Source organism: Parasteatoda tepidariorum, chromosome 5 (assembly GCF_043381705.1).
Source record: "Parasteatoda tepidariorum isolate YZ-2023 chromosome 5, CAS_Ptep_4.0, whole genome shotgun sequence".
Taxonomy (NCBI): Eukaryota; Metazoa; Arthropoda; class Arachnida; order Araneae; family Theridiidae; genus Parasteatoda; species Parasteatoda tepidariorum.
In genome coordinates, this window is record NC_092208.1 from 62036074 (window position 1) to 62063494 (window position 27421).

The 27421-nt window shown below is 28.7% G+C and overlaps 1 protein-coding gene across 8 annotated transcripts in view; it reads left to right on the plus strand.

Annotated features, from left to right (window-relative positions):
- The window catches only part of LOC107443592 (nephrin), a 236093-nt gene that overhangs the window by 137264 nt on the left and 71408 nt on the right, over positions 1-27421 (plus strand). For 4 of the 8 annotated variants that reach the window (XM_071181527.1, XM_043046461.2, XM_071181530.1 and 1 more), the window contains exon 2: positions 10192-10320. In XM_071181527.1, the coding sequence (XP_071037628.1) occupies positions 10192-10320 (129 nt within the window). Of the gene's footprint in view, positions 1-10188; positions 10321-27421 lie in introns of all 8 variants that reach the window. The other 4 variants (XM_071181526.1, XM_043046460.2, XM_071181529.1 and 1 more) reach the window with 1 other exon arrangement.

Below are 27421 nucleotides of genomic sequence, written 5' to 3' on the forward strand. Positions count from 1 at the left end.
CAATTTCAAATTAATATTGAAATGCACAGGTTTAGAATTTTCTACAGTGAAAAGTTTTCGGAACTTCAGTGTTCAAAAAAGTATACAAAAGCTAGACGTTAAGAACGCATCCAATGAGCGAGCAAAGCGAGCATCTGATTGCGAAGCAATCCGAAATGAACTGCGAAAGCAGTTCCGGGGGTTGGCGAGCGCCAGCGAGCAGGGGGCGAAGCCTCCTAGTGATATTAAAAAATAGAGTTTTTATTCTTATCTTTCATTATTAATAATAATAAGTATTGCTGTAATTAAATATTTTGTTATCTACGATTTTAATAAAAAAAATAATATATTTTCAAGAGTCAATTTCTCCAAAAATCTGTCACGTTAATTTTGCTTCGAAGGTGACAAAATGTAATTAAACACATTTCCTCGCAGCTCATTGATTTTTCTTTTCTTTTATTCTTTTTTTTTTGGTTGCTTTCTGTATCATTTCTCCTACTCTAATATATATACATATATATATTCTTAGTCTCACTTCTATTGAGGGATTTTTTATTCCCTTTTTTATTATTGTACCCCCGATTCTTTATACTAATTAGAGCTCTCTTTTTTTCCATCCCACATTTAATACTTCAGCCACAGAGTTAAGAGAGCTCTTGAAATGCCTTCAGAAACTGAATTCTCTGTTATTTCTTATATTTTCTTATAGTTAGTAAATTATTAACTTTACATATATATTTTATATTGAATTATTAATAAATGAACTAAATTAAATACATTTTTAAATTTCATGGTAGAAAAAACTTATATTACAGTGATAAATTAAAATAAATCTGTTTAAACTTTTCTTTAATGCTTGTACTCTTTCTAAGGGATTAAAATCAAAAAATTCCATTCAAAAACTCGATTTTTTATTTACATCTTTTATTATTAATAATTGCAAGTATCGCTGTAATTAAATATTTCATTATCTACGATTTAAGTTCAAAAAAAAAATATATATATATATCTTCAAGTGTCAATTTCTCCGAATATCTGTCACGTTAATTTTGCTTAGGAGGCGACGAAAAGTAATTAAACACATTCTTTTCTTGAAGCTTATTTTTTGCCTTCATTCTTTCGCATCATTTCTTCCTCCCCAAAACAAAAACAGCATATATATATTTATTCTTAGTCCCAATACTATTGAGAGATTTTTTTTTCTCCCTATGATTTCGATCCTAAATTCACCTCATCATTATTTTTTTCATCCTCCTTCCTTTTTGTAATTGGACCCCCGATTCTTTATACTAATTAGAGCTCTCTTTTGCCATCCCACAATCAATGCTTCAGCCACAGAGTCAAACAAGCTCTCGAAATGCCTCCAGAAGCTGAATTCTCTGTTATTTTTTCCTTTCTTCACTCCCCGGTCTTCTTTTTTTTAATTATTTTTCTTCCCTTTCATTGAAAGATAGACAGCTTTTTCGTCATCAGATGAAAAGAAAGGGATAGAAAAAAAAATAGTATAACTCGATTCCATTTCCTGATCAATTTGTTTATTGACCTGAAAAAAATATTCTTTTCATACACGTAATTTTCCCCCCACTTTTGATGTTTTGCGAACCTTAGGGACTGATAAATTAAATTCATTAGGATTGATATTTTTCTCGTCTTTGGAAAATGTTTTTCTGTCTTTTCTTTTGGATAAGTCTGAATGAACATTATTTGAAAGCTATCCCGATTATATTTAAGGTGTCCGACTAATTTCGACAACTTTTTTTTTTAAATATTAATATAAAATTTTAGAACACTAGTTTATTTGTTTTGTTATGCATGAAAACTTATAAAACTAGCAAAGATTTAATAATTAATTTATCATTAATTTTATTTTATTTTTACGCGACCATTTTTAGGTAAAAAATTATTATTTATGGTCATTTTCAAGTAAGCATGTTTTTGTATATACGCCAAACACTGTAAAAAATACTATCACGAAAAACCAAACGAAAAACTTGGAGGATTTTATTACAATGCTATCAGCTATGTTTCCACTATCTTAAGAGTAAGTGCATATTCTTCTGAGTTAGAGATCAATGTAGTTAAAGCAAATTTTTAAAAAATTCCGCACTTTGCAAAAAAAAGCATGCATAAAAGATGAAATTCTATTTTTGTCTCTTAGTTTGAAAACCAAAACATGCGTACTATAATCATAAACACACATGAAAAACTGTAAGCAAGTATTTTAAAAACAACATGAGATATCGTGTTTAAGGTGATGCAAAATGTGAAAAAAAAAATCTGATTTTGAGATAAGGCATTTAAAGATTTAAAGTCATTAATCTCATCACTGTTGTAATCTTGCTAAAACTGCTATAACTTAGAAAATAATAGGAGTACAAACAAAAGTGAAGTATTTTTAGAAAGTTAAGAGTAGAGGCATTCTAAATTTACAATAAACACAATTTCAAAAATTTTGACCAAAATCATGTTTTGCACTAGTACCTTAAAAAAGAATGTTACAATAATAAGTTGCAGTTTATAATTTGTTTTTTAAACATGCTAACTAAATAACAATTCCGATTAACGCATTTAAGTGCCTGTAATTTTTTTAAGAATTATAATTTTCAGTAATGTATTGTAAAGCTTGTTAGTGGGAAGAACTCAGAATTTAAAAATCCTAGTACCAGTGAAAGATTCATTTTTTTCGACCGATGATAGAACAAAAATTATGTAAGATTTTAAAGAAATAAAAAAACAATGGTTGCCATCGTTTTTCATAGTTTTTTTCTATATGTTTTCGAGACAAGACTACTGCTTTCAATTCTAACTACAAAAGCAGTTAGCGATGATGGATGGCGCCGGAAGTATTTTCTAAGTTGTGAAAGCGATTCAAGCGAATAATGCAAGCTTGGAGATGGATACACGTGCTAGGATTTTTTAAAGATTTTAAAGAGCAATTTCTTTAGAATATTCTTCATCCAAGTTATCTATTTTTTTATTTCATTTGTATAAATTTCGTTATAATTCAAAAAGGTTTTGAATTTAAAAGAAAAATTTAAGCTTTTGATTAAGATGAATGTCTTTAAAACGTTTTCATCTGTGTAACCCAGCTAGTACTATTTGAAAGATTAATAAAATTAAGTTCAAAGTATGACAACCATAAAATAATTTTAACTTTTGAAATATTAAAATTTGCTAATTAAAATCATGTTTAATTTATTTTAAAAATGTTACATTTTCGTAGTACATTGATTTTTGATTATATACAGTTCTCTAAGTATCGAAATTAATTTCTTCAACTGAAAATATTAACTACAGCTAGAAACTTTTTTGTCTTAATTTATAATAAAAATTAACTTAATCCCATTCGACATTTTCAAATTAATTATGTATTAAGAGACATTGGTATTAGGTATCAAATTATGAAACAAATCTGGATGATTTTTTTTTTTTTTGGTTTTGAAATATACATTTATTTTAAACAAAATGTTAAAAGAAAGCTAAAACTGTAACTTTTAAACTAAAATGTTAGAAAAATCGTAAAAATAGGAATTTAATATTAGTTTAAAGAAACTTTGTTTTATCCATTTTAATTTTTTTTATAATCATCGTTGAACAGCCGAATTTTGAATTGACAACTACCTATGTACAAATCCGTACAGCGATACGTACCCAATCCAGTAGACAAGGGCTTATGAATCTGGTATGGCACTGTGTCAAGTATCGGAAAAAAATTTGCTTTTGATGGAATTAACCATCATTTGTGTTACGTGGTGAGCAAAAACACGAAAATCTTCCACGGTTAGACTGGTGGCAATGAGATTTTATCCCGTGATCCGACACCACAATAGCAGTCGTACTAACCCGGTTTCGAATCCCGGCAATCGATGGGATTCGAAACCGGGTTACGTCTTTGAGAAACGAGCTCTGTATGCCCTGATCCACAACGGCTCTATTTCAAAATATTAGTATTTCTGAACCATAAATAATAATATTTTCGCGTAAAGACAGTTTTTTTAAGTAAACACTCGTTAAAATAATAATTTTGCATCGCAAATATGGATTGCGTCAGAAAAATTTAAATTTTTATGGTACAAGCGAATCTAATTTTTTTTCTTCCTTTTTTTTTTCGTCCTTCATATTTTTTTAGTTAGATTTATTCAAATCCTTTAACCTCTGTTAAAAGAAGCCGTTGGCCTTTTTTAGAAACTTTTACCCTTAAGTAAGGATAAAAGTTAGAATGACATTGGGATATTGTCTCTTAAGTAGGATAGTCATATGCAAAATTTTTTTCCTGACAACTAGAAACATTAAATCAAACGGTTTTGCACACTGTTTCTAGTGTGTCTAGTACCTTTAGTGTCTCTTTCTAGATAAATAGATATTATTTTGTGATTAGTTGAGCTGGGCTATTACAGATTGTTAATAGAGATATATTAAGTCATATTATTATTTTAATTAATACTAGTTTGAATTGGTGAGTTCTGAAAAGTTTCCCGATGAAATTGTTTTGCTACTAACTTTATCTTCGTTACAGAATTGAACGCTAAATATAATAAATCTACTACGAGGATTAGTGTTTTATTAGATAAAATGAGAGTATGACATAACCTATTAATAATACCAGCAACTAAAATGTTCATTAAAGAACAAAAATTCTTTCCGATTTAAAATAGATATTTTAAATATAAGACAATGGAAGCAACAATTCATCCGCTAAGTTTTAGATATATTGAAGCGAACAATCATTTTATCCTTTGTACTATAAAGATTACTGTTTAAAACTATTATTATTAATTTTACTGGTAAACACTAAAAACAGACGAAGAAAACTGAAAGAAGATATTTTTTCAGTTATAAAATTGAAAAATCATGTTACAGCTATCAAAATTTCAATAAAAAAGAATTCATCGCAATTCACTTGGAAAAATGCTTATATTTTACGGCTTTTCTTTCCAAAATGAATTTTTTTTTTTTTAAAAAAAACAGAGCTCTGAAACCATCTCTGAATCATTGAAATATGAAACAAGTATTGACAAGAAGACCATCGAGACCGGGTTATCTTCCTAAATTTGGTTTCGCCTCGTTACCATAATACCTAAGTGAGAGAAAAAACCAATGTTAACTCAGTTGCTAGGCAACGGCGTTAGGAAGTCTCATAGCGTTGTCTTGGCAAGTTAGATTCACCTTGAATACCCCTTTTCTATGACCCACTCCAAAGCCCTGAGTACCAATTTAAAACCTCCTTGTCTAGCCATTTCTTGGGCGAAATTATGACTTCAATCTCTACCGTACTTCAAGCAAGAAGGTTGAATTCCAGATTTTTCTGTCTATCTTTCTTATGATTGATATTGAGTTACAAGCCTGTCAACGTATATGCTGCATCGGATTTGTTCCTGTCTGCATTGATGAGGCTACTAAAGGATAAAACATTTTTTTTATGATTACTTGACCTCGTCTTATGTATTTTGGTGAATAATAGTGAAAGTGTTTCTTTTATGAATGGTTAGTGTTTTTAAAGTGGACAAAAAAAGCATCGGTTTTATGCCCGGTACTTTTTGACGCAGCAACAATAACATCTATTCAGTATAATATTGAGTTATACATGCCTGTTGACTCATGTGCTGCATTGGATTCGCTTTGTCCTGCTATAGTGAGGCTATTAAATGCGATAAAAATTTTTAAGATATACTTTACGAGTGAAAAAAAATTATATTTTACCTTGTCTTAGTTCTATTAACCGTGAAAGTGTTTCAGTAAATAGTTATTGCCTTTAAAGTGAACAAAATATTATTATTAAGTGGTGAAGATTATATTAGCCTGGTATTTTTTCATAAACAGTTACACATAATTTTGAATGATTTTGATTTATCAATGCATATAATACATTAGACTTAATCCAGTTCTTGTATGCATTAATGAGGTTATTTAAGAAATAAGAATAGTTTTATAGTATTATTTAGGATAGGGAAATAAAAGCGTTCTATAGCATTGATTTATTTTGCTGAATAGTTGTGAAAATGTTTCTGTTATTGATGGTAGTGCCTTTTAAAAGACAAAAAAATTTATATTTATATGACTGGTGTTTTTTTGATGCAGCAACAGTTAAATAATATAAAATTTAGATTATTACAATAAGTGATTAAAATGGGTCAGTTCGGAGCTTTTGGAACCCTCTCCAAACTGTTCTATCCATGCCGTTCAAAAACAGACCGATCTGTTCGATCGGTTTTCATCTACAGAAAAGGGTAGAGATATTCTTTCTTTCCCTTTTTTGTTATAAATAAACGAATTTGCGTAGAATTCAAATACTTTTAAAACAATTCATTTCAATAAAAATATATTTTCCTATGCCTTGCTAACAATATTTTTGTAACTTTTTTTTAATCAAAATAAAAATTCATATAAAATATACATTTAGACATTGAGAATTTGAATTGTGCATTTAAAGTAGAACGATTAAACCACTTTCAATAGGAGTATCCCCTAAGTTTGTAAGGATCGATAATTGTAGTTTGTATATCTGTATGATTTTAACTATTTATTTTTACTTATTTTTCTGAAAGAAATATTTAAATATATTGGTAAAAGAATTATTATCGAATAAAGAATAATGACGTCACCTGAAAATTATGAATAGAATCAATCGAATTATCAACCGTTAAACGCAGAACACAAATTTTTTAAAGGCGAAAAAACATATTTAAATAAAGACTAATATCTTAATTTAAACATACTGCGCGAAAAGTACGCGTGAAATAAAAGTATTTAGCTCAATAAAAACAAAAAACATCTTTTTATTTATTAATTCCTAATCTTTTTGAAGTCAAATAATATTTAGAGAAACGATAAAATAAATAAAAATTCAGATGTTGTAAAGTTGTGAATTCTAAACAGCTTTGTGTGAAAACTAAAATAATTCCACTGTGGCATCTATTGTACGATTGAATATACTGATAAGACTTTTCGGTTGTTTCAATTTCTTCATCCGCATAAAATGTGACGATTACGCATATCTTTCAATAGCCGGAAAAAGCTCATTTTCTCCTCTTTAAGTGCCTGCATACCGTTAACTTTCAACTCTTTCACCATCAATATACAAATTAGGGTGAAAGTATCCGTTCAAGAACTGTGACGGCAGGACGGGTTTTGGAACTGTTACTGCCATCTAGTGTGTAAACTGTGAACGAACTGCATCATTGAGTTTTAGTGGAATACAAAAAACAAAGATCGTTCTTTATAAGTGTGACTCAGTTCTAAAGAAAATGTGATATTTACAACCAATTAACTATTATGATTTACATCAAAGAATATTTCTTTCATCTAATAATTATTTTATAACATTTGCATTTAAATAGCTGTTTATATAAAAATAAAAACAATCGTAATGAAAAGTTATAGGTACATTTTGATTGAGAAAATGATTATTGATGGTTGAGTTCTTGCAGACATAAAAATGTATTAAAGTTTCAATATTTTTAACTAAAGAAATGTTTAATGCGTTATTTTAAATTAATACACTTATTTTATTTTATTTTTTCAATAATTACATGTTCAGATTAATATTTTAGAATAAGCACAGAGTTTACAGTTGACAGTAACATTGTTTTAATAATAAAAGGCAACCAAAAATTTCAAATATATACAAGTTTTGAAAAATTTAAAAAGTGAGGAAATATTTTCATTAAATGTTTAAATCGTTGAACATCACAAATACAATGTAGTGCATAATTATATAATTTGAATTTAATCATGGTGTCCTCACAACTTCAATTTCTCTAAGGAAATTTTTTTATTTCATTATTCACTTAAATTGTATTTTTAAAACAATATATTTACTACAGTTTATTAAATTACTTTTTTTTGAATGCCATTAGTGGATGCTGAAATGAGTTTGAATATTATTGAAATTCTAGAATAATACGAACAATTAATCAAAGAAATTGAGAATAGGAGTTTTAATAATGCAATTTTAAATTTACGATCATAAATTGACTCCCTTTTTGCAATTTTGAATTGTATCAGAATTTAAATGAAATATAACGTCTAAATTAATTCAGACAGAATAAAATATTTTATTATTTGCATTATTTTCATTAAACAAGTAAATAATCACACTTATTTAATTCTTTTTCAAATTAAATAACTACATATTTTTGCAGTTACATTATAGCAACACATTTATTAATACGGCGTCTGGTAACACAGAAATCAGTTTCAATTTCGTTGGTGCATTTAAAGAAAGCGAACGACCAATGAAACTTAGAATAAAATTTTTAATAACGCTATCACTAGTTTCAAGTTATATTGGAAAGTTAACGTTTTTAAATTTCCGATGGAATCATACTTTCCATTTGAAATTGGACTTACTTTTTATTCAATATATCAATCGGCTTCTTCCTTTAAATGCTCCTGAAAGATATGAATATAGATTTATTTGCAGCGTCAAATGCTCTTACATTTCTCATATCGCTTTTGTTCCATTTTTTTGTGAGTTTCTTTTTCGCTAATAATTTAGATCTTGGAACTTTATCGACTTCTCTTTTGTAAGGACTTTAAGGACATAAAGAAAAGTTTCTTTCATCCGCCATTTATTTCATAGCTAGTAGCTTGTTTGTCTATTTCCATCGTTGCTTCTTAAAAGAGATATATTTCTCCCAAGCGTTTCGTGAAGTAAAGTGCACCAAAAGGATTTATTTTTCGATATAAATTCGAAAAATAAGAATTCTTTTCTAAATGCTCTAGTGTCATGCTTTTTATTCTTATCGATACAATCGATGATAAAAATAAATACAAATGCCAGATTCTAAGACTTACTAACTTTCCTGTATGCCTTCGGGACTGTCACTATTGCAATTCAAAACGTATTGTGGATTACAAATATCTAGTTTACTTACATGAATCCTTTCCTAGTTCAAAAACTTTATTTTTGAGAATTTACTATTGTATTGCTATGATAATGACGCTTGTTGAACCATTTTCACAAAGGCAACTTTAATCAGATTTTGTATTGAAATCTTGCCATGTAAATTATTTTTTTTAAAACTTGATTGCACAAAACTTTGCAGTGATATACGCTTAAAGCTTTTTCTCGCGTGTATTAGCAGGCTCTGGCGTCACATGAAATAAAGCTTTTTAGAGAATAATATGCTGTTGTTAGCTTGGGAATGTTAAGTTTCGTTATTTTTAGCAAGCGTATTTGTATGCTGGAGATGAAAATGGCGCAAAACATCGATGTGAAGAAGCATTTATAAACATATAAGAGAATAATATGCTATTGCTGTGAGCTTGAAAATGTTACGTTTCTTCATTATTAGCTCAAGTTTCTGTCTGCTGGTGATGAAAATGGCAAGAAATATCAATATGAGGAAGTATTTAAGAACCTTTTTTTAAAGTATTTGACTAATCCTGACTGTCCAGACCTATAATAATATATAAAAGTTAAAGCATTTTTAGTGATTTTTATAAATTTTAATACTATTCCAAAATTATCTCCAAATTGGTGATGTTTTCTTGAAAGTATAATGATATTTATAACGCTTAATCAATGACTTCATTTAAACAGATCCAGATAATTTTTTCAGCTGAAAAAAATATAGATTATTTAAAATAGAGGCGAAATTCAAATTAAAAATACTCAAATTTTTTTATTTATTTATTTATTTTCCTAAACTAAAGTTTATTGTTAAACACCCTTAATCCAAACACTCTATTGAGATTTCAGTAAATTTACATGCTGTAAAAATTCTGGTTAAATTACCGCATTGTGTAATGACGTTTCCAGTAGAAAAAAACTTAACTTTGGTTACTGAAATTACAATGCAACTGTATTTAAAAAATTGATTTGGTAGTTTTCCCGTTTATATTATAATGGTTTAGCGAAAATTCTGATTATCAAAGTTATTGCTCTTATAATTTTATCACGTTTACCAAAATTTATCCAAGATTATTAAACCATATTTTATTGTAAGTGTTACTAAAATCATTGCCAAAGCTCTTTTGTTAAAATTGCCAAGCTTTTTGGTGTTCCTGTTGAGTCAGAAGTATGGTTAATTTTACCACATTCTGGCAGTTTTGTCCATATTTTTTATTGGTGTACTTGATATAACATGGTTGCAGGCACCGTGTCCGTTGTCCTTTTTCTAGATATGCAAAATGTTTTTTTTTTCATACTTTATTACTCATAAATAAGTTGTTTTACTTTATTCTAAAGTTTTATTTTTGTTCCAGCAGGTCAACAGCAATACTTTAGGGTAAAGCCTCAAAACACGGATGTAGTGCAAGGACAGACAGTCGAACTTCAATGTAGGATTGGTAATCAAGCTGGAAGCGTACAGTGGAGTAAAGATGGATTTGTTCTAGGTAAGTTAAGAGTAATTTTTTTGGAAAATTAACAAGGATACAATACTTAACTACAAATTACAATTAATAATTAAACATAATTACGTAATTCCAATACATACTTACATAACCGTGATGGAATAGAGCGTTCGATTTCTAATGAGATGTAAATGGGTTCGAATCTCAGTGATGACTGGTAGACGTAAATTCCGCATTCGGCTTGCACCGACAACATTGCTGACGTAAATTTAGCCTCAATGGTAGACGAATCATGGGTTTGAGTCCCCCTGCCATCTGGTTAACCGTGGGTGGCTTTCGGGGGTTTCCTCTCCATGTAACGCAAATATGGGTACGTTCCAACAAAAAGTCCGCCACGAAGGTCAAAATTTCTCCTAAAACTTGATCCAGAAATTTCCTTATCTTCTGGAATAGGTTCAAAATTACAAAGCTATGGAATTGAACATTGGTAACCATAAATTTAAAATTTGTGTCGGCTGTTCAACAAAGGTTTAAAATAAAATACGTAATTACAAAATCACGTGCGAAGATTAATAAGCGTTAAAATTAGTATGTTTAAATGCACGTATCCGCAAAGAGAAAATGTCTAAATACATTTCTGGAGTACGACACGTTAAATGATATAAGTTTGAACGTGTGTAAACGTCAAATAAGCCCAACATTGTGGTTTAAATGGCCAACAATATGATTCTACGCTTAGCAGATTTTTTAATCTATTTTTGATGCAAGCAATATCTAATTTCTAAAAAAAAGTAATTTCATAATGTAAACTCAACTTTTATGTATTGTTTGTAAGACTAAAACATGTGCATAGCCAATTCCTTAACCAAAACGTAGGCGAAAACGAACTTGTGAAAACAGCAAATTGTAAAAAAAAACTTTTTTTATTAATTTTTAATTCCAAGTTTAAATAAAAATTTTGTGTCCAGATTGATAATAATAAAATGAAATAAATTATAAGAAATTGGATATCTAAGTTCAAATTGGATATTATTGTTATCAATATCTAGAAAATGGTTTAAGAGTTTAATTTTTTAAAATTAAAGAAGAGAAAAATGGGAAAATTTTCCATGGTGAAACTCTTTTAAGTTATTATGAAAAAAACCTGAAAATGTTTCAAATATTCTTGTAAGATAATTTCATAGTTATTTACTTTTAATTTTTTATCATGAAAATATTAGATTTAACTACTAAATGTAGTGGTACTCTTCAATTAACGACTTTCATTTAAAAATGAATTAATCAACACATACTATTATCTTTGAGGTCGTTATATTTTGTGTAGTTTTAAAATAATTAATCTAAATTCTATATTTATCATTATTTTTAATAACTCTTTGGAAATTTTGTCCATGGCTGATAAGTGGCCCTAAATTTTGCTCCCTTATAAGAAAAGAGTGCCAGATTTTAATAAAAAAGGAACTGAGAAATACATTTTAATTGTTTAAAGTAACAACGTTTTTAAATTTATTGTGTTCAGTTAATAATTACCTTAAAAGCTTTAAAAAGTTTTTATTGTTTTCGTTTATTTTTTGAATAAAGTAACTGCGAATACCACTATTTGCAAGCATTTATAACCAATGCACTAATAATAATTTACTTATTAATTTAAATTAATTGTTATTAAACTTACGAGCATGAATTACGATGAATTCAGATTTACTTCTCTAAGAGAAGGTATTATCTCAAAAATTTAGTTTTTCAATTCCTTTTGTGGAGACAGAATTAGAATTCTTTTGTCAAAAAAATAATGCAAAAACATTTGAGAATCTTAAAAAATTTTTCATACACAAAGCTCTGAATTAAAATAACTTTTTCCTTCCCTTCTATATTAAGTTATCTTTCTTTTAATTATATTTTAATGCCATGGAACACTAGTTTTTTTTCGAATATCAAAAAATTACCTTCATTTTCTTTTTTTAATTATTTATCTTTTTAAGGAAATCAAGATCTTTCAAAACTAATTATTTTGTAATTCTTATTTCAAAATTTGTAAAAGAACAAATTTGCAATGGATATAAAGAAAAATGAAATCAAATGTAAGATTACTCAAAATATTTTCAATACACAGATTCAATTTATATGCTAATCGCAATCCTGCTTAACTTTGTAATTGATGGGGGTTTTCATTTGTTGTGTCTCTTGTTGTATTTGATTATGTTAATTAATAACATGGTTGTTTAGCCATGCATTTACAGTCGTTTTTTAAAAGTAATAAAAAATTCTTTTTCTATATATTTCAGATTTCTTTTTAGAGTTTAGATTTTTATTTTAATTTAAGTTACGCACCAGCTCGGCTACTTTGAAAGTATATAAGCGTTTATGTATACATTTTTATAACTTTATTGTAAGTAATTATTTTTTCCCTCCTGTTTAGTATCCTTATTTTTGTAATGTCAATTTTCGATTCGCAACTTTTTTTAAAACTAAAATCTGAATTCGTATTGTTTCTTAATAAGTGCTTAAATACCATGTATTTCGGACAATTTTGTTTTATTTAAAACATTAAATTGCCCATCTTCTTCCTAATAAATATTTTTTCGGAATATATACATTAGGATTTTGGAATATTTATTTTTTGGGGGGTTTTATCGTAAAATATTTCAAAATAGAAATTGTTACAAATATAAGTAAAAGGAAAAATTTATAATTATTATTATAAAGATTAGAGCAGTTGTCGTATTGTATGTAAGCACCTTTTCATTTTATAAACTATGCATAGCTCTGAGCATAGTATCTCTTAAAAATATGATCTAGCCATTAAAAAAATTGAGGCGTTAATCATATGTTATATAAATGTGGAATTAAAACTGAAGTTGTATACATCCATATATTTCAAATTTATATGTTCAATATTTTTTATATAGATGTTCCATATGGATCTATTCAATAATATTTTTTTCATACATTTCAATTGCTCAATTGAAGAGATTGATTGAGTTAATTAATAGTTTTAATAGTTATTTTTTTACTATATTAATAAAAATGAGCATTAGGCGTTTTGTAAAAAGATATTTTAATAATCTAGATTTTGATAAAAAAAAGACTTCCTCTTATACTCATTAAACCTTTTTGATTTTTCGAATTTCAAAAGTTGTAGAAAAGAATTTATATAAAACCTCTCAATTCGTTATTTCATCAGACTTAAACTTTGAAAGACTGGCAAAGAACTTAAAGTTTTAGAACAATATCACAGCAAAATGAATCGAAATGATAAAATATGGTTGAAATAAATCAGAAGCATCTTCAGATCCCAATGGAAATAGTATTATGTGCCACATGAGGGTAAAAAAGCTCTACTTGCTTTCCAACGACGCGCTAAAGGAGAAAATTTCTTCCACCAACTTCTTTAAAATGGAATAAAAGATTCGAAGGGAGAGTAAGCATTTATCAGAGTGCGTCCTCGCCAACTTAAAAAAATATCTACAATTCTCGAAAGGGAAATATATTTTCAAACATCATGTCCTGAATACAATTGTAAACATATATTTTGTTTACTCTATTCTAAACCATATTGCATATTTTTTTTACATATGTATCCAGGGGACTGAAGCAATATAATAGTAATTCACAATATTTTCACTATTCCTTATTACTATTTCCAGATAAGTTTTAACTTAAGATTTTGTTTAAATATAATATTTTTTTTATCAAATAAATATTTTTCTCACTCTATCCTAAATCCTTTGTCATAATGTTTTACGAAAACATCCAGAGATTGGGTTTCAAATAATAATTTTCCTCTTTTTTTCGCAGGAAAATTAACAACAAACTATTTCTTAGTATTTTTTTTTTAAATAAATTCCTCTAACCATAACCTTGTTTATCAAGTTTTTTTTCTCATTTAGAGGTATTAAAAGTGAATAAAAAAACTAATGATATATTAAAATGTCTTAAATTCAGACTTGCAAACTACAAAGTTAAAGCTTGGCTGAGAAATCTGAACAACGTAAACATATAAATATAGTTATTTCTATCATCAAAACTAGTCCTATTTTGAGCATTACAACAAAGAGTATTTCCTTTACTAGCATAAGTTCTGTCCCCATCATCAGAACAAGTTATAATTTTATTTGTTATTTTTATGACCTCTTACAAAAAATATCGAAAAAGTATTGCTTCAAATTGCCAATATTCATGATAAATTTTACAGAAACAGAAAGCTTATTGGAAGATCCCGAAAGCAGCAAAGAATTCGTATCACTGTTATATCAGTACTAAATTTAATGATATACTTTATATGTTTCTAAAAATTATGTTATTCTCATTAAACAGTGTAATATTACAACATTGATAAATAAAAATAATAAATGGCTAAAAAATCATGAACAGGTTAGTTAAAACTTTTCAGTTAACGTTGCAATTTAAACTTCATTCTGAAATGATCTCTTTGTGTGCTTATTTAAAAACAAATTTAAAGTATAATAGTTGCATATTTCGTACCCATTTGCAACAGTTTTGGCATACAAATATCTCTTAACCTTTATCAACTTTTTGAGCCAAGAATATTCAGTAGTTAAGGCATTGAACTGTCATAATGAAGAACTTGGTTTGAAGCCCCATTGGCGGCTTTAAGCACAACCAACTTCAGAACGATTGGGGCCAGTTTGTCTAGTTAATAAAGGTGGCCTGTGAGCAGTGCTTATCACATTGCCACAATCATGCCATTGGTCATGAAATTGAGGAGCCTTATCTTTCATCACGCCCTGGCTCACAATGGGCTGTATAGGGAATATTTTTTTTTTTATCATTTTGACAACATAGAGTAATAAATGTTAAAAAATTTTTATCAGCTTTATCATATTTGTCTTACAAAAATGTCTAGAAATACGATAATATTAGATGTATAATGTAAAATTAAATAATTGCATGTTATTAAGCCTTTATACTGAGTAAAATTTCAAACTGCTATGATCAAAATAATAATTAAAAAAACGTTACAATGTAAGAGACGAAGACAATAGGAATTCTGTTTTTTAACAGCTGAGTAGTTATTGTTTTTTTTCTACCCTCACGGTTATAAATGTAACAAAAAACGATACGATGATTCAAATGATTTGATCATTGGATATTTGACGTTTCAAGCATATTGAGAAACATCCGCATTTGTTTGTCAAAATCGATTCCTTCAAAACAGAATCCAAACAGCTGAGGATGACATTAATGCCGCATCCTGAAACCCTGGTCATTATATTTCACTTAGGGTATGTTAGGCGAACTAAAAGGCCAGCGTTTCATAGCGCTTCACTTTAAAACAATGTTCCTATGTCAGTTAGTTTATTGAATACTCGTTGGATGACGTTCCATTTAATTGATGGTTTCCGTTCTTAAAAGCAGTCGCTAATGGATATTAAAATAGAAAAACGATATTCACAGTTTCGTCAATTTCTTAAATTTTAGAAAATTAAATATTCGAGAGTTAGTTAGCAGTATAATCAAAACAGGATTTGGTTGAGTGATTGTTTTCGAATTTTCCAAGGCAAACCACGCAAAAGCCTACTGAAAAATAAAAGGGAAATCCTATACTGGTAACCGACACTCTATCAATGGAAAGATATTAAAATTTAAACTATATTACTAATTATTAAATAAATTATGTTATGATAAAATGTTAGAGAATTAATAATACTATCAAAACAGGATAAGGGTAACTTTTTGTTTTCTAATTTTCTAGGGCATGAAAAGCAAAATCTTACTGAAAAATAAATGATAAATATTATTCATGGCGTTATACTACGTTACATTGATGAAAACACATTAAGTCATAAATTATATTACTTATCAGTGATTAAATTATTTTATTATTATATTATATTATTATGTTATATTATTATGTTATATTATTATGTTACATAATTATATTGCATCAGAATTATTAATTAAATTTTATTATTATCTAAGAATTCAATGAAAAGACGTAAAGTTTAATTTATTATATCATGACTTGTTAGATATTATTTCATTTAAAAAAAAAACATTTTATTTTTGAATTTTGAGATGAGATATTGTTAAACAGAAATGAATATTCTTAACAATGCAATTGTGATTTCGATATGAAGTCGAAATATTAAAGGCTGCTCTTTTTTTTAATTTTTAACGGCTATCATTAAATAAAGTACTTTAGGGGGCCATCTTTGTGTATTTTAGAAAATTTAGAAAAATTTAGATTAATATGCAGAAATTCCAAGAAGGAAAGAAAGGAACGAAAAAATACAGGAAAGAAAAAACTGAAAATCATTACGTAATTGTGCTTATTCTATAAATTAAATTGTTAAATTTATATTATTTGTTTGTTTTTGTTTTGAAATTATTTAGTCTAATTAACAAAGTCTGCTTTAGGTAGTTTTGAAACAAATTTTCTTCTTTAATATCTATAGTGCAAGGAGGAAAAAAAAACTAAGTGCTGAACGGTAATGATATTTCTAGTAAAATAAATCCATAATTCTGATTAATAAAACTAAAACATACGATGTTTAAAGAATTCGTTCAGTAATTTTTCCATTCAAATGGCAATTTGAAAATTATAATTCACATTACCACACAATTAGTAAATAATACAAAATTAAATAACAAATTTAACCGAAGGAATAGTTATTTTGACATGCTCCAAAGTATCATGATAAAATTTTGAAATTTTACCACTTTTAACAAATTTTACCATACATTATAAAATCCTATTTATTGCTAATTGTACAAAAATCATTGCAAGTGCACTTACTGGGAAAAAATTTACCGATTATTTTGGTGTTCTCAAAAAGCAAGAAATAGGATACATCTTACCATATTCTAGTAACTTTGTCCACTCTTTTTTTATCTCAGTGTATAGGCAAAATTAATAATTCATACTTAAGAAAAAATTGATATAATAACAAAATTGATATAGCAAAACTGATATATGATATCTATTTTAACTCGTTACATATATATTAAATNTGATTTTTTTTTTACCTTTATCACCAATTATACTTTCCAGTTAACAACTCTTTTCCCAACTCTTTCAATATACCCCTAGCTGAGTAATTTTAATCTACTTTTCCTCCTAACTTCCTTTTTTTTTCTTGGTTAAACAACTAAAAAAGAAATTTTTGGAAGCACCTTTACTGAATAATTACTTCCTTCTAGAATGTCAGAGTAGGATTAACGAATTTAAATGGAATATTTTTAAAATTAGAATATGAGAAAAAAGAATGATTTGAGCAGAGAACAAACTGAAAGACAAAGAATAAACAAGTTATGACAGAAAAGAGAAGGTTTAAGAATCAAGTGAAAAGAAGAAATTCATTTCGAAAGGATGTGTATTTCTGAGCTGTTCATATATGTTTTATCAGAAATAAAAATTAGGGAAGAGTTTGGATATTTTTAAGAATGTCTTCTGTATTCGCAAAACTTAATGTTTTAATGAGGTTATGGAAATTGGGTGAGTGATTTTTAGAGCAAACAATTAAATATATGTAGCAATAAAATAAGCATTATTGATTATTCTCAATTGAAGTTACTGTAGGTAAAATTTAAAATTCAAAAACAAAATATGAGTTAAATCCGATTATAATAACCGTTCGGGAATATATAAGTTATTAATAAAAATATGGTGGTTTACTATGCTATATCTTTCTTCAACAAGTCTGAACTTAATATCTGTGGAAGAAATAAGTAAAAAAGAAAGAGTTTTGGTAACACTTTTAAAACTTTTATATTATCTCAAAAATTGCGTTCGAACGTTTTAAATTTTCAAAAACAAAAAGCTATTTGGACCGCTAAGATTGCTCCGAAAGATTAACTACGGGTTTTTGCTGGCAGCTTATATATAAAGCAATTAATTTGATTGGCATATAAAATGTAAAGTTTTTGCCATTAAATTCTATATTTAATCCAAGTTATGTTATGGAGCATGTGTCGTTAAAGGAATATTTTCAAATATTATTTATTGTGCATAAAAAGCAGTCAATTGAGCAATGTTGCAGCATAATTAAAAATAGACATTTTTTCCACAATTATGCCCTTAATTAAAAGTTTCGGAGAATATCATTTTAAGCCACATTCTCGAATTATTCAGATCATTCTTGGTGAGAAACAGAGCATTTTGAACTACAATCTGAAATTGTTTAGGAGACCTTTTTTAGTGTAAAACAGCACGTCAATTTAAACCATAATCTCAAATTGTTCAGAAGATCATGTTTGATTCGAAAAAGAACAAAATTATCTCGCTATTTCAAATTATTCAGAGAAATTTCTTGTAAAACAGCGCATCATTTTAAAATGTTCGGAATATCATTTTTGTGTAAGACACCACAATTGCCTTGTTAGCAGTTAGATGATTCTGTGCATTGCGCTGATGTTTAGAGGAAAAGGCAGAAATTGGTGAGCATGAAATATCTTAGAAAAGAAAAATCCAAGAGTACTGATCAGAATGCTAGTTTGACGCAGAAATTTCTACTTTGGAAAAATACGTGGTTATTCATTATGAAGTCCCAAGTCAAGAAACCATAGCGATGATACACAAATAACCCAAATAATTGCTTGAGATAACCCATTTAAAATTGCATCTGTGTATTTAAAGCGTAACCCACAGGAATATTAAAACTACTGATTATACTTTCTACAAAATAAGGAAAACTTTCTCATCATTATTTTTTTTTAAATTTGCTTTAAAACTATCGTATAACAGCCGACCCAGTTTTGGGCTCATGACTACTAATGTTCAACTCCGTAGCATTGTAATTTTGAACCCAATCCAGAAGACAGAGGAACTCCTGGATGAAATAGTGGACGAAATTTAACTTCATGGAGGACTTCTTAAACTTCTTAATGGAACTAACCCACATTTGCGTCACATGGAGAGAGAAGCCACAAAAACCTGCAACGGTTAGCCTGACGCCAAGGGGACTGTTACCCATGATTCGTCTACCATTGAGAGCATTTAACTTCAGCAAGTTAGTTGGTGCCAGCAGGATGGAGAATCGGTATTGACCAACCAGCCATCGCTAGGATTCGAACCCAGGTCACCACATTGGAAGGTGAATGCTATATCCTCTGAGCCACCACGGCCCTCCATCATTACTTTAAATTTTCTCCTTAAAAGTTAAATTATTTTCCTTTTTTGATTTCAATTACGCTAATATATGTTTTGAATCAATGCTCAAATCTTCAAGTTTTCTTTCATATTTTCACTAATATACATATTGCAATTTATACTGTATCGAATTGCATAGCGATTGAACAAACTATTTTAATAAACTTGAATATTATTGAGTTTAATCCTATTTCAAAGCAGTGTAATAATATGCAAATCTGCAAGTACATTCAACTGCTATAACTGGAAGTTAATTACGATTTAACATAGTATTCTTTTAATCTTTAAAGGCAGAAATCCGATCCGTCATCCCAAACATAAAAGCATGAATTAGTTTCTAAAATATTTAGTTCACGTCTTCAAATATAGTTAGCGAATTAAGCATTGAATTTTACAAAAATCTTTATTATTTGTTGAGGATGAATTCGCATTTGTGTAGCTGACAGAATTGTATTAAACTGAAACACCAACCGATCAAATTCACCTCTGTCGCAATAAAATATTCAAACCGACTTAACTTTTCATGACTATTTGGTGGAAAGTTTGTAGCCAAAAGCATCTAAATGAAGCCAGTGCATCATTCATTTACGTTCGCAGAAATGAGATTAATTTCTGTTACCCCAAACATTTTCCTAAAGTGCATTTTACTTAAAAGGGGCTCAACGCTCATAAATCGTAATTGCGAGCATTCTTCTTTAGTTACTCAGCCCATTCTTAAGTTAAATATGAACTTCATGTCTGTTGCAGATTAGTTTACAACCGAACGAATAGAGTCTGGAGGCTAGTTTAAGAGGAAATGCGATTACTTAAATATTTGATTTACTTTTCGCATGAATATCTTATCTAGTTTACGTTCTGTACATTGTATTAGAGGTGGTTAATTTAATAATACTAGGGAAAATTACTTTAAGAGATATTTAATGTTGTCAGATGCCACTTAAGGTAGGTTTTCGCATGGACTAGCTTAGATTAGCGATTCCTCGAGATGTAGATTAATACTGAGAAAATTATTCTGTTTTTGCTCGCAGTTAAGTGCAGGAGTGACTTATTTTATTAGATGAATGTGTCTTAAGATTCTTAAATATCTAATAAATGCACTAAATTTGAATGAAACACGAATGAAAGTTGCCTGAACTTCATTCTTATGGACGAGTTTATTTCAATACGCAAGTGCTCTCTTGTTTTTTGAGAGAGGTTCAAAATCACGATGTTTCATCCCGGCATTAAGAGATGAGCATATAATTTGGCTGTTTTACGTTGGGAATTAATAAAATAGAAGACGAAATTAATATCAAAGCATTTAAATAAGAAGAGGCAAATGATTCTTAAAAATTTAATAAATGCACTATATTTATATGAAGCAGGAATGTAAGTTACTTTAACTCCATTCTTTTGAACGAGTTTATTTCAATACGTAAGAGCTCTCTTATTTTTTTAAGAAAGGTTTAAAATTACGACGTTGTATTCTAGGATTAAGAAATGATCATGCATGTAGTTTGGTTGTTTTGCGTTGGTGATTAATACTATAGGAGCCTAATTTTTAATCAAAATATTTAAATGAGAAGAGGAAAATTTATTCAACTCATTAGATTTAACTTATTTTAAAGTTTAAAGAGAAAATATGAGTAGGGAGGGATATTTCTTTTAATAAATCAAGTCATTTTTATTAGTATATTTTTTTTATTAATAAACTAATTGCTAACTGCTCCAAATATTGACAGGAGCTACTTTCAGTGAAAATCTGCTATTATACGGACAATAGATCAAGTTCAGCATAAAAACCGGCATATCTCAGAGAGAAAAGAAAAAAAATATTTACATCTGTTCCAAGTACTTTGAAGATTAAATAGTTATAAATGAGACAGACACAAGGAAAAAATACTTCGGAAAATTCTTTAATATAATTTCAAATATAAAATTTTGCTTAAAAAACAGGAAGAAAAAGTGATTTTTTATTTTTTTTTATTTTATTACTATTTTACTCTATAGTAATTGACCGTATTCTGATATAAGTAAAAGAAAATGTTTAAAAAAACCTTTACAATATTAAAGAAATCGACTCAGCAAATATCATTAATTATTTTCTTAATGAGCATAAGAAATAAGTTACACATCTTTAAGCTTTATTTTTTTCATTTTGATTTCAAATTAAGAAATATTTTTCTTCTTTTTTTGGGGTGACAAAAAAATTAAAACGGAAGGAAATAAAAATGGTCAAGAAACAAAATCCTTATCTAAAAAAATACTAGCCATTGGAAAAGAAAATAATCAGCATCTGATGAGAATGGGGGGATAAAAAAAAATAACATATAACGGAAAAAAACATTCTTAAGTCTTAACAAACGGTCTTGTGGGGGACGGTAAAATGAGTACCTTTGAGACGGTACCATTTGCTAAAAGACCAACTAAAAGACTGGACATTGGAATCAGAGCTTGGTACACTGCAAGGAGAAGACTAATCATTAGCGTTGGACATGAAAAACGATGGGAAAATGTTCGTACATTGAAGCAACTGAAGTAAATTGTAAAAGAAAGGAAATAAAAAAAATCCTTAGATGATGGCTTCTTTTTAGCTGTTCTAAGAGAGTGTGTAATTTAGTAAAGTTTCTAAATAAAAGCACCTGCGAACTCGAAGTTTTTCTTCTGCATTGGTTGAAATGAAAAATGTGTGTGATTTAGAATCGTTTTACTTCAAGACGACTCACTTAAATTTATTTTTTCTTAAAAAAAGACTATTTCGATAATATTGATTTGCAATTTCTGATTTGAGCTTGCTACCAGATGTGTCGTATTGAATTATTTTTTTTAAAAAAAACTTCGTTTTTATCCGGATTTGATCTTGCCAATTTCGTCGTCAATCTCTGTTTTATCTAACTAGAAGATACTTTCACTAAAAAATGCATTTTAACTAAATTTAGTAAGAACAGCCTTATTGCTTTTTTAGTTTATCATTGTAAAATCTATAATTAGTACAAATGCATTAAAAACTTTAATCTTACTCTAACTCAAAGGTTTTTCTTCCTCAAAATTATACTTTGTATAGAAATATTTGTAAAGTCATGGTATTTAGAAGTCAATAAGTCATAGGTATAGTAAATAGTTATAGGCATAAACAAATTTTTTTACAACCAGCTTTGAACATCCGATCCAATTTTCAGTTGATCCAATGTAGTAGTAGTACCCTGAGTAGCCTTATAATTTTGTAATTAATATACGAAGTAACTAATATATGAAGACAAGACAACAACTGGATGAAGCATCTGGAGAAATTAGCCTTCATGGAGGACTTTTGAATGGAACAAACCTACATTTGCTTTATATGGAACGGGAAAACACGAAAACCGTCCACTGATAGCTCTACAGCAAAGGGACTCTAACCCATGATTTGTCGATCATTGCGGATATTTTTAATCAGCACGGTATAAACAAATTAAAGTCATAGTGTTTAGACTTCTCAGTCAAGGGAAAATTTTCAAACTGACAGTAAATAAATTAATAAATGTGTATAAAGTTAACGCGGATAAGAAATTTAACAGACTGAAACTTTTAATGTAGACATACTCGCATGCTCATATGGTCCGGATACCTTTCTGTCCTCCTATAATGGTGAAACTTTGGAAAACATTTTACTGCCTTATTAAATGATATATTTCAATAAGTCTTTCATCGGGGCACAAGATAAATAACTTAGTATTTTTACAATTAATTAATACAAACATTGATTAAGATATTAAAATGAATTAACTTTGAGAAATTATACCTGTATCAAACTAAATTGTTTAGTATCAGGAAGCTTATAATAAAGCTTTGATCGAATTTATAATTCCACTCAAACTTTCGTAAGCAACTTTCGTTTTGTAAGTTTTGTTCTGCTTAAATAGCTAGAAAATCAACTTTAAGCTTTTGCACTTAAATGGAAGACATTCAATTCATTTTAGTTTATTTATTCATATGAAGCGTAGAGTTATTGTTAGAGAACTTTATATTACTTCCTTTGATGAAACATTTGATTTAAAATAACATGTTTACAAGTGACGCTAGATAAATGTATGCGGGCATATTAAGAATATATGTACAAATAATATTAAGTTAAGAAAATTGTTTATCTACCACCTAAAGCCCAAGCGTGTCCAAACTCAAGCTTTGCATTTGAAGGATATGCTGATATATATTCCAAATATTGATGCAGAATACCATAAATACGTTCAGGAAAATTCATGTTGCTTGTTTTCATAAAATAAATGAATTTCAATCATGTAAAGAATTATATATTGCATTAAGCTGTCAGATAAACTTTAGTATCGTTTGTTAAAACCGTTTCAATATCTTTTCGCAAAGCTTTAAATTCCAACTCAAATTTCGTTTTCCGTAATCTTAAGCTAACCTTAACATCCAATCTTTATAAATTTATCTCATATAGTTCAAAATTCGAATATTTCCTCAGAGACAACGTCCCTAACTCTGCAGATCTCATACTATGGAAGCTTTTCCCAGTATTCTTAGATGAAAACGAGGTAGTAGATAATTGCTGCAATGCCATTGAATGCATTTATCATGATTCAACCATACTTGGTAATATATAATCCTTCATCAATAACTCAGTCTGTGAATAGTCGCAGAATTCGAATTCTCTATCCCCCAAGGATGGTATGGAGATTTGTATTAAGACTGAGTGCGAAAACTGCGATGTGTTCAACCCTGATTAATTGGAATGCTCGAAAACTCTTCATCTGGGGTATAACTCAGACCAATTTCGTGTTGCCTATCTGCAATCTCAATGGTTCGCTCATCTAAATGCATTTTCAAAGCACTTTTGATGTATTGCAAGATTTAGTGCATTGACGCCTTTAAAGGCACTAATTCCTAGGTTAAACACCACATCGGATTATATGAGCTATGCAATGGATCGACAATCCGAACAGTTAATAAGTGTAAAATATATGCATGTGTGTAATAAAAGTATCACGCAGCAAAATTGAAGTTTATATTCGTTATGTAGCTTTTTAAATGTTCTTATTTTATGTATTTTAGTAGATAAAAGAACTGGCGTTAGTTTCCCTTTAATTTCAGTTAATATGATTGAAATCTCCAACGTCATAGCGTATTTATATTCGAATTAATCATCAATTATTGGGCAAAATATTAAATTAAGCGTTTCTAATTAGCAGATCATATAGAAATAAATTTCATATGTAATTTCAAATATACCCCCATTTAATCAATTAATTTTTCTATTAATTTCCAAGTATAGTCAACAGAAAGACACTTTTATAGATTATAATTTCTGCTAATATCGAAATAAGTTTTTCCCATAGCCAGGTGCAAACTTTCCTATTAACTGATTTTCACTATACTGCAAAACATTATAGTCATCTTAACAATCAAATTTGATGGCAACTACTTCACACCAAACGGTGTATAGTGAAACACCAAGAATGTTCTTCACACTGATCTGTTTAAAGTAGCTGCTACCATTTTTAGTATTCTCTAACAGAATTATTTATAATTGCAGTAATATTACTTTCATATATGAGCCAGTAAAACTATTTTTACGAGGCAATCGAAATTGCGAATTATTAAAATAAGAAGCAATTATTCCTTAATTCTTAAAACAAAAATAGTTTGTAAATAAAGCTACCAAGCATACGCATAGTACTGAGAGAATATTAACACGTATTTGAACTAGATTTAACTGCTTCCCTGATTATCTGGAGTTAACTCGGGTACGTATATGTTGCAAATATTTATTATCCGGAGAAAACTCGGAGTAACAGAATTTGTGAGTACGCTTTGTTTTAACATGTTTTTACTCGGTTGGAAGCACGTATTTGAACTAGGTTTAACAGCTTTCCTGATTATCTGGAGTTAACTCGGGTATATGCTGCAAATATTTATTATCCCGAAAAAACTCGGAGTAGCAGAATTTATCTGTACGTTTTGTTTTAACATGTTTTTACTCGGTTGGAAGCACGTATTTGAACTAGGTTTAACAGCTTTACTGATTATCTGGAGTTAACTCGGGTATATGCTGCAAATATTTATTATCCCGAGAAAACTCGGAGTAGCAGAATTTGTCAGTACGCTTTGTTTTAACGTGTTTTTACTCGGTTGGAAGCACGTATTTGAACTAGGTTTAACAGCTTTCCTGATTATCCGGAGTTAACTCGGGAATGTATACGTTGCAAATATTTATTATCCCGAGAAAACTCGGAGTAGCAGAATTTGTCAGTACGCTTTGTTTTAACATGTTTTTATTCGGTTGGAAGCAGGTATTTGAACTAGGTTTAACAGCTTTACTGATTATCTGGAGTTAACTCGGGTATATGCTGCAAATATTTATTATCCCGAGAAAACTCGGAGTAGCAGAATTTGTCAGTACGCTTTGTTTTAACGTGTTTTTACTCGGTTGGAAGCACGTATTTGAACTAGGTTTAACAGCTTTCCTGATTATCCGGAGTTAACTCGGGAATTTATACGTTGCAAATATTTATTATCCCGAGAAAACTCGGAGTAGCAGAATTTGTCAGTACGCTATGTTTTAACATGTTTTTACTCGGTTGGAAGCAACAAAAAAAATAGTAATCTATTGGGATTGCTTAAATAAAGGGTTCCTGCACCATAATTTTTGGGACTATTGAACCTTGAATTCCAAGAAATAATACACCACATGATTACAGTGTTAGCATAATAATATTTTTAAAACTAATTTTTCAGCTCAGTTGGCTGTAATATATTACTCATTTTTTAAAATATGATCATGACATACAACACAAAATCGTTTACCATCATATTCACAAGTAAAAATATAGTACTAAAACGTGATAAAACTGAAACACTTCTATTGCAAGGAAAATAATTGCTTTCAGTTTTTGTTTTATCTGAGTTGTCCAGTTCTAAAACATGGTGCTAGAGTCCAAATGTTTAATTATACAGCTGTCTAGTTATACTGAATCTATATCCATAATCAGATAATATAGTAATAAAAAATGCATACGTACCATAAAAGCGAAAAGATCGAGATACAGTTCCAAGATAATAGAAATATAAAAAGATACACTCGATTTTCTTACAGTATGGAATTAATATATTAGCCAAAAGTATTGTGTAAATATTTATCTACGTCTGTAATGTTTAAGCACCCAAATATGAATACATAAATATAATTCGATTCATATCCATAATACGGCATGGGAAAAATTATAATAACACTTATGCTCTTCCCGCCATGGAATCATCCTGAATCTTGACAACAAATATTTGAAATCTCTCTGAAACAAATATTTGAAATCTCTCTGAACCATAAACAGATAATGCGTTTACTGAAATATTATATTTTTCAATTCGCCAAATTACACATATAGGTAAGACTTTCAGCGATATGTTCTTTCAAGCTTTAAGAATTTCCGTCTCAGAGATTTTTGGTCTACATCGCGAAAAAATATTGGTATGAAAAAATATATTGAGATGGTAGATAGCATGGCATCAATGCTTTATATATCTATAGATATCTATCACCAAATACAGCATGATGGTATTTCTTATTTTATTGGATCTGTGCCTTCGTAAATCTTGGAGCTTATAGTGCTTACCTATGGCTTAATTACAAAGAGCAGCAATTCTCGTTGTTTAAGACATATGGATGAGTTCAAGCTAGAAAAGATTCTGTATTATATGTTTGGTGAGAACACACACTTTATGGGGAATTGGAAATTATGTTCTTCTTTATTTAAATATCCATTTTTAGACTTTTTTTTCTCTATAGGAGCAATAATATGCAATTTCAGTTTAATTACAAAATCGTAATTATTTATTTATTTATATTTGGCGGTTAGGTTCTACAACCTAACCGCCAAACAATTTGTGCGAAAATGTTTATTTGAGGATATTATGCCCTTTTAATTTAAAAATTAAGAAAAAAAGGAGATTTTTGCCTAAAAATTTTGTATGGCTAAAGCAGAACTTTCTAGATTATAAAAGATTTTATAATCCTTTTCTTTTAATGATTGATAAAAAAAACTGATTGCATATATATAT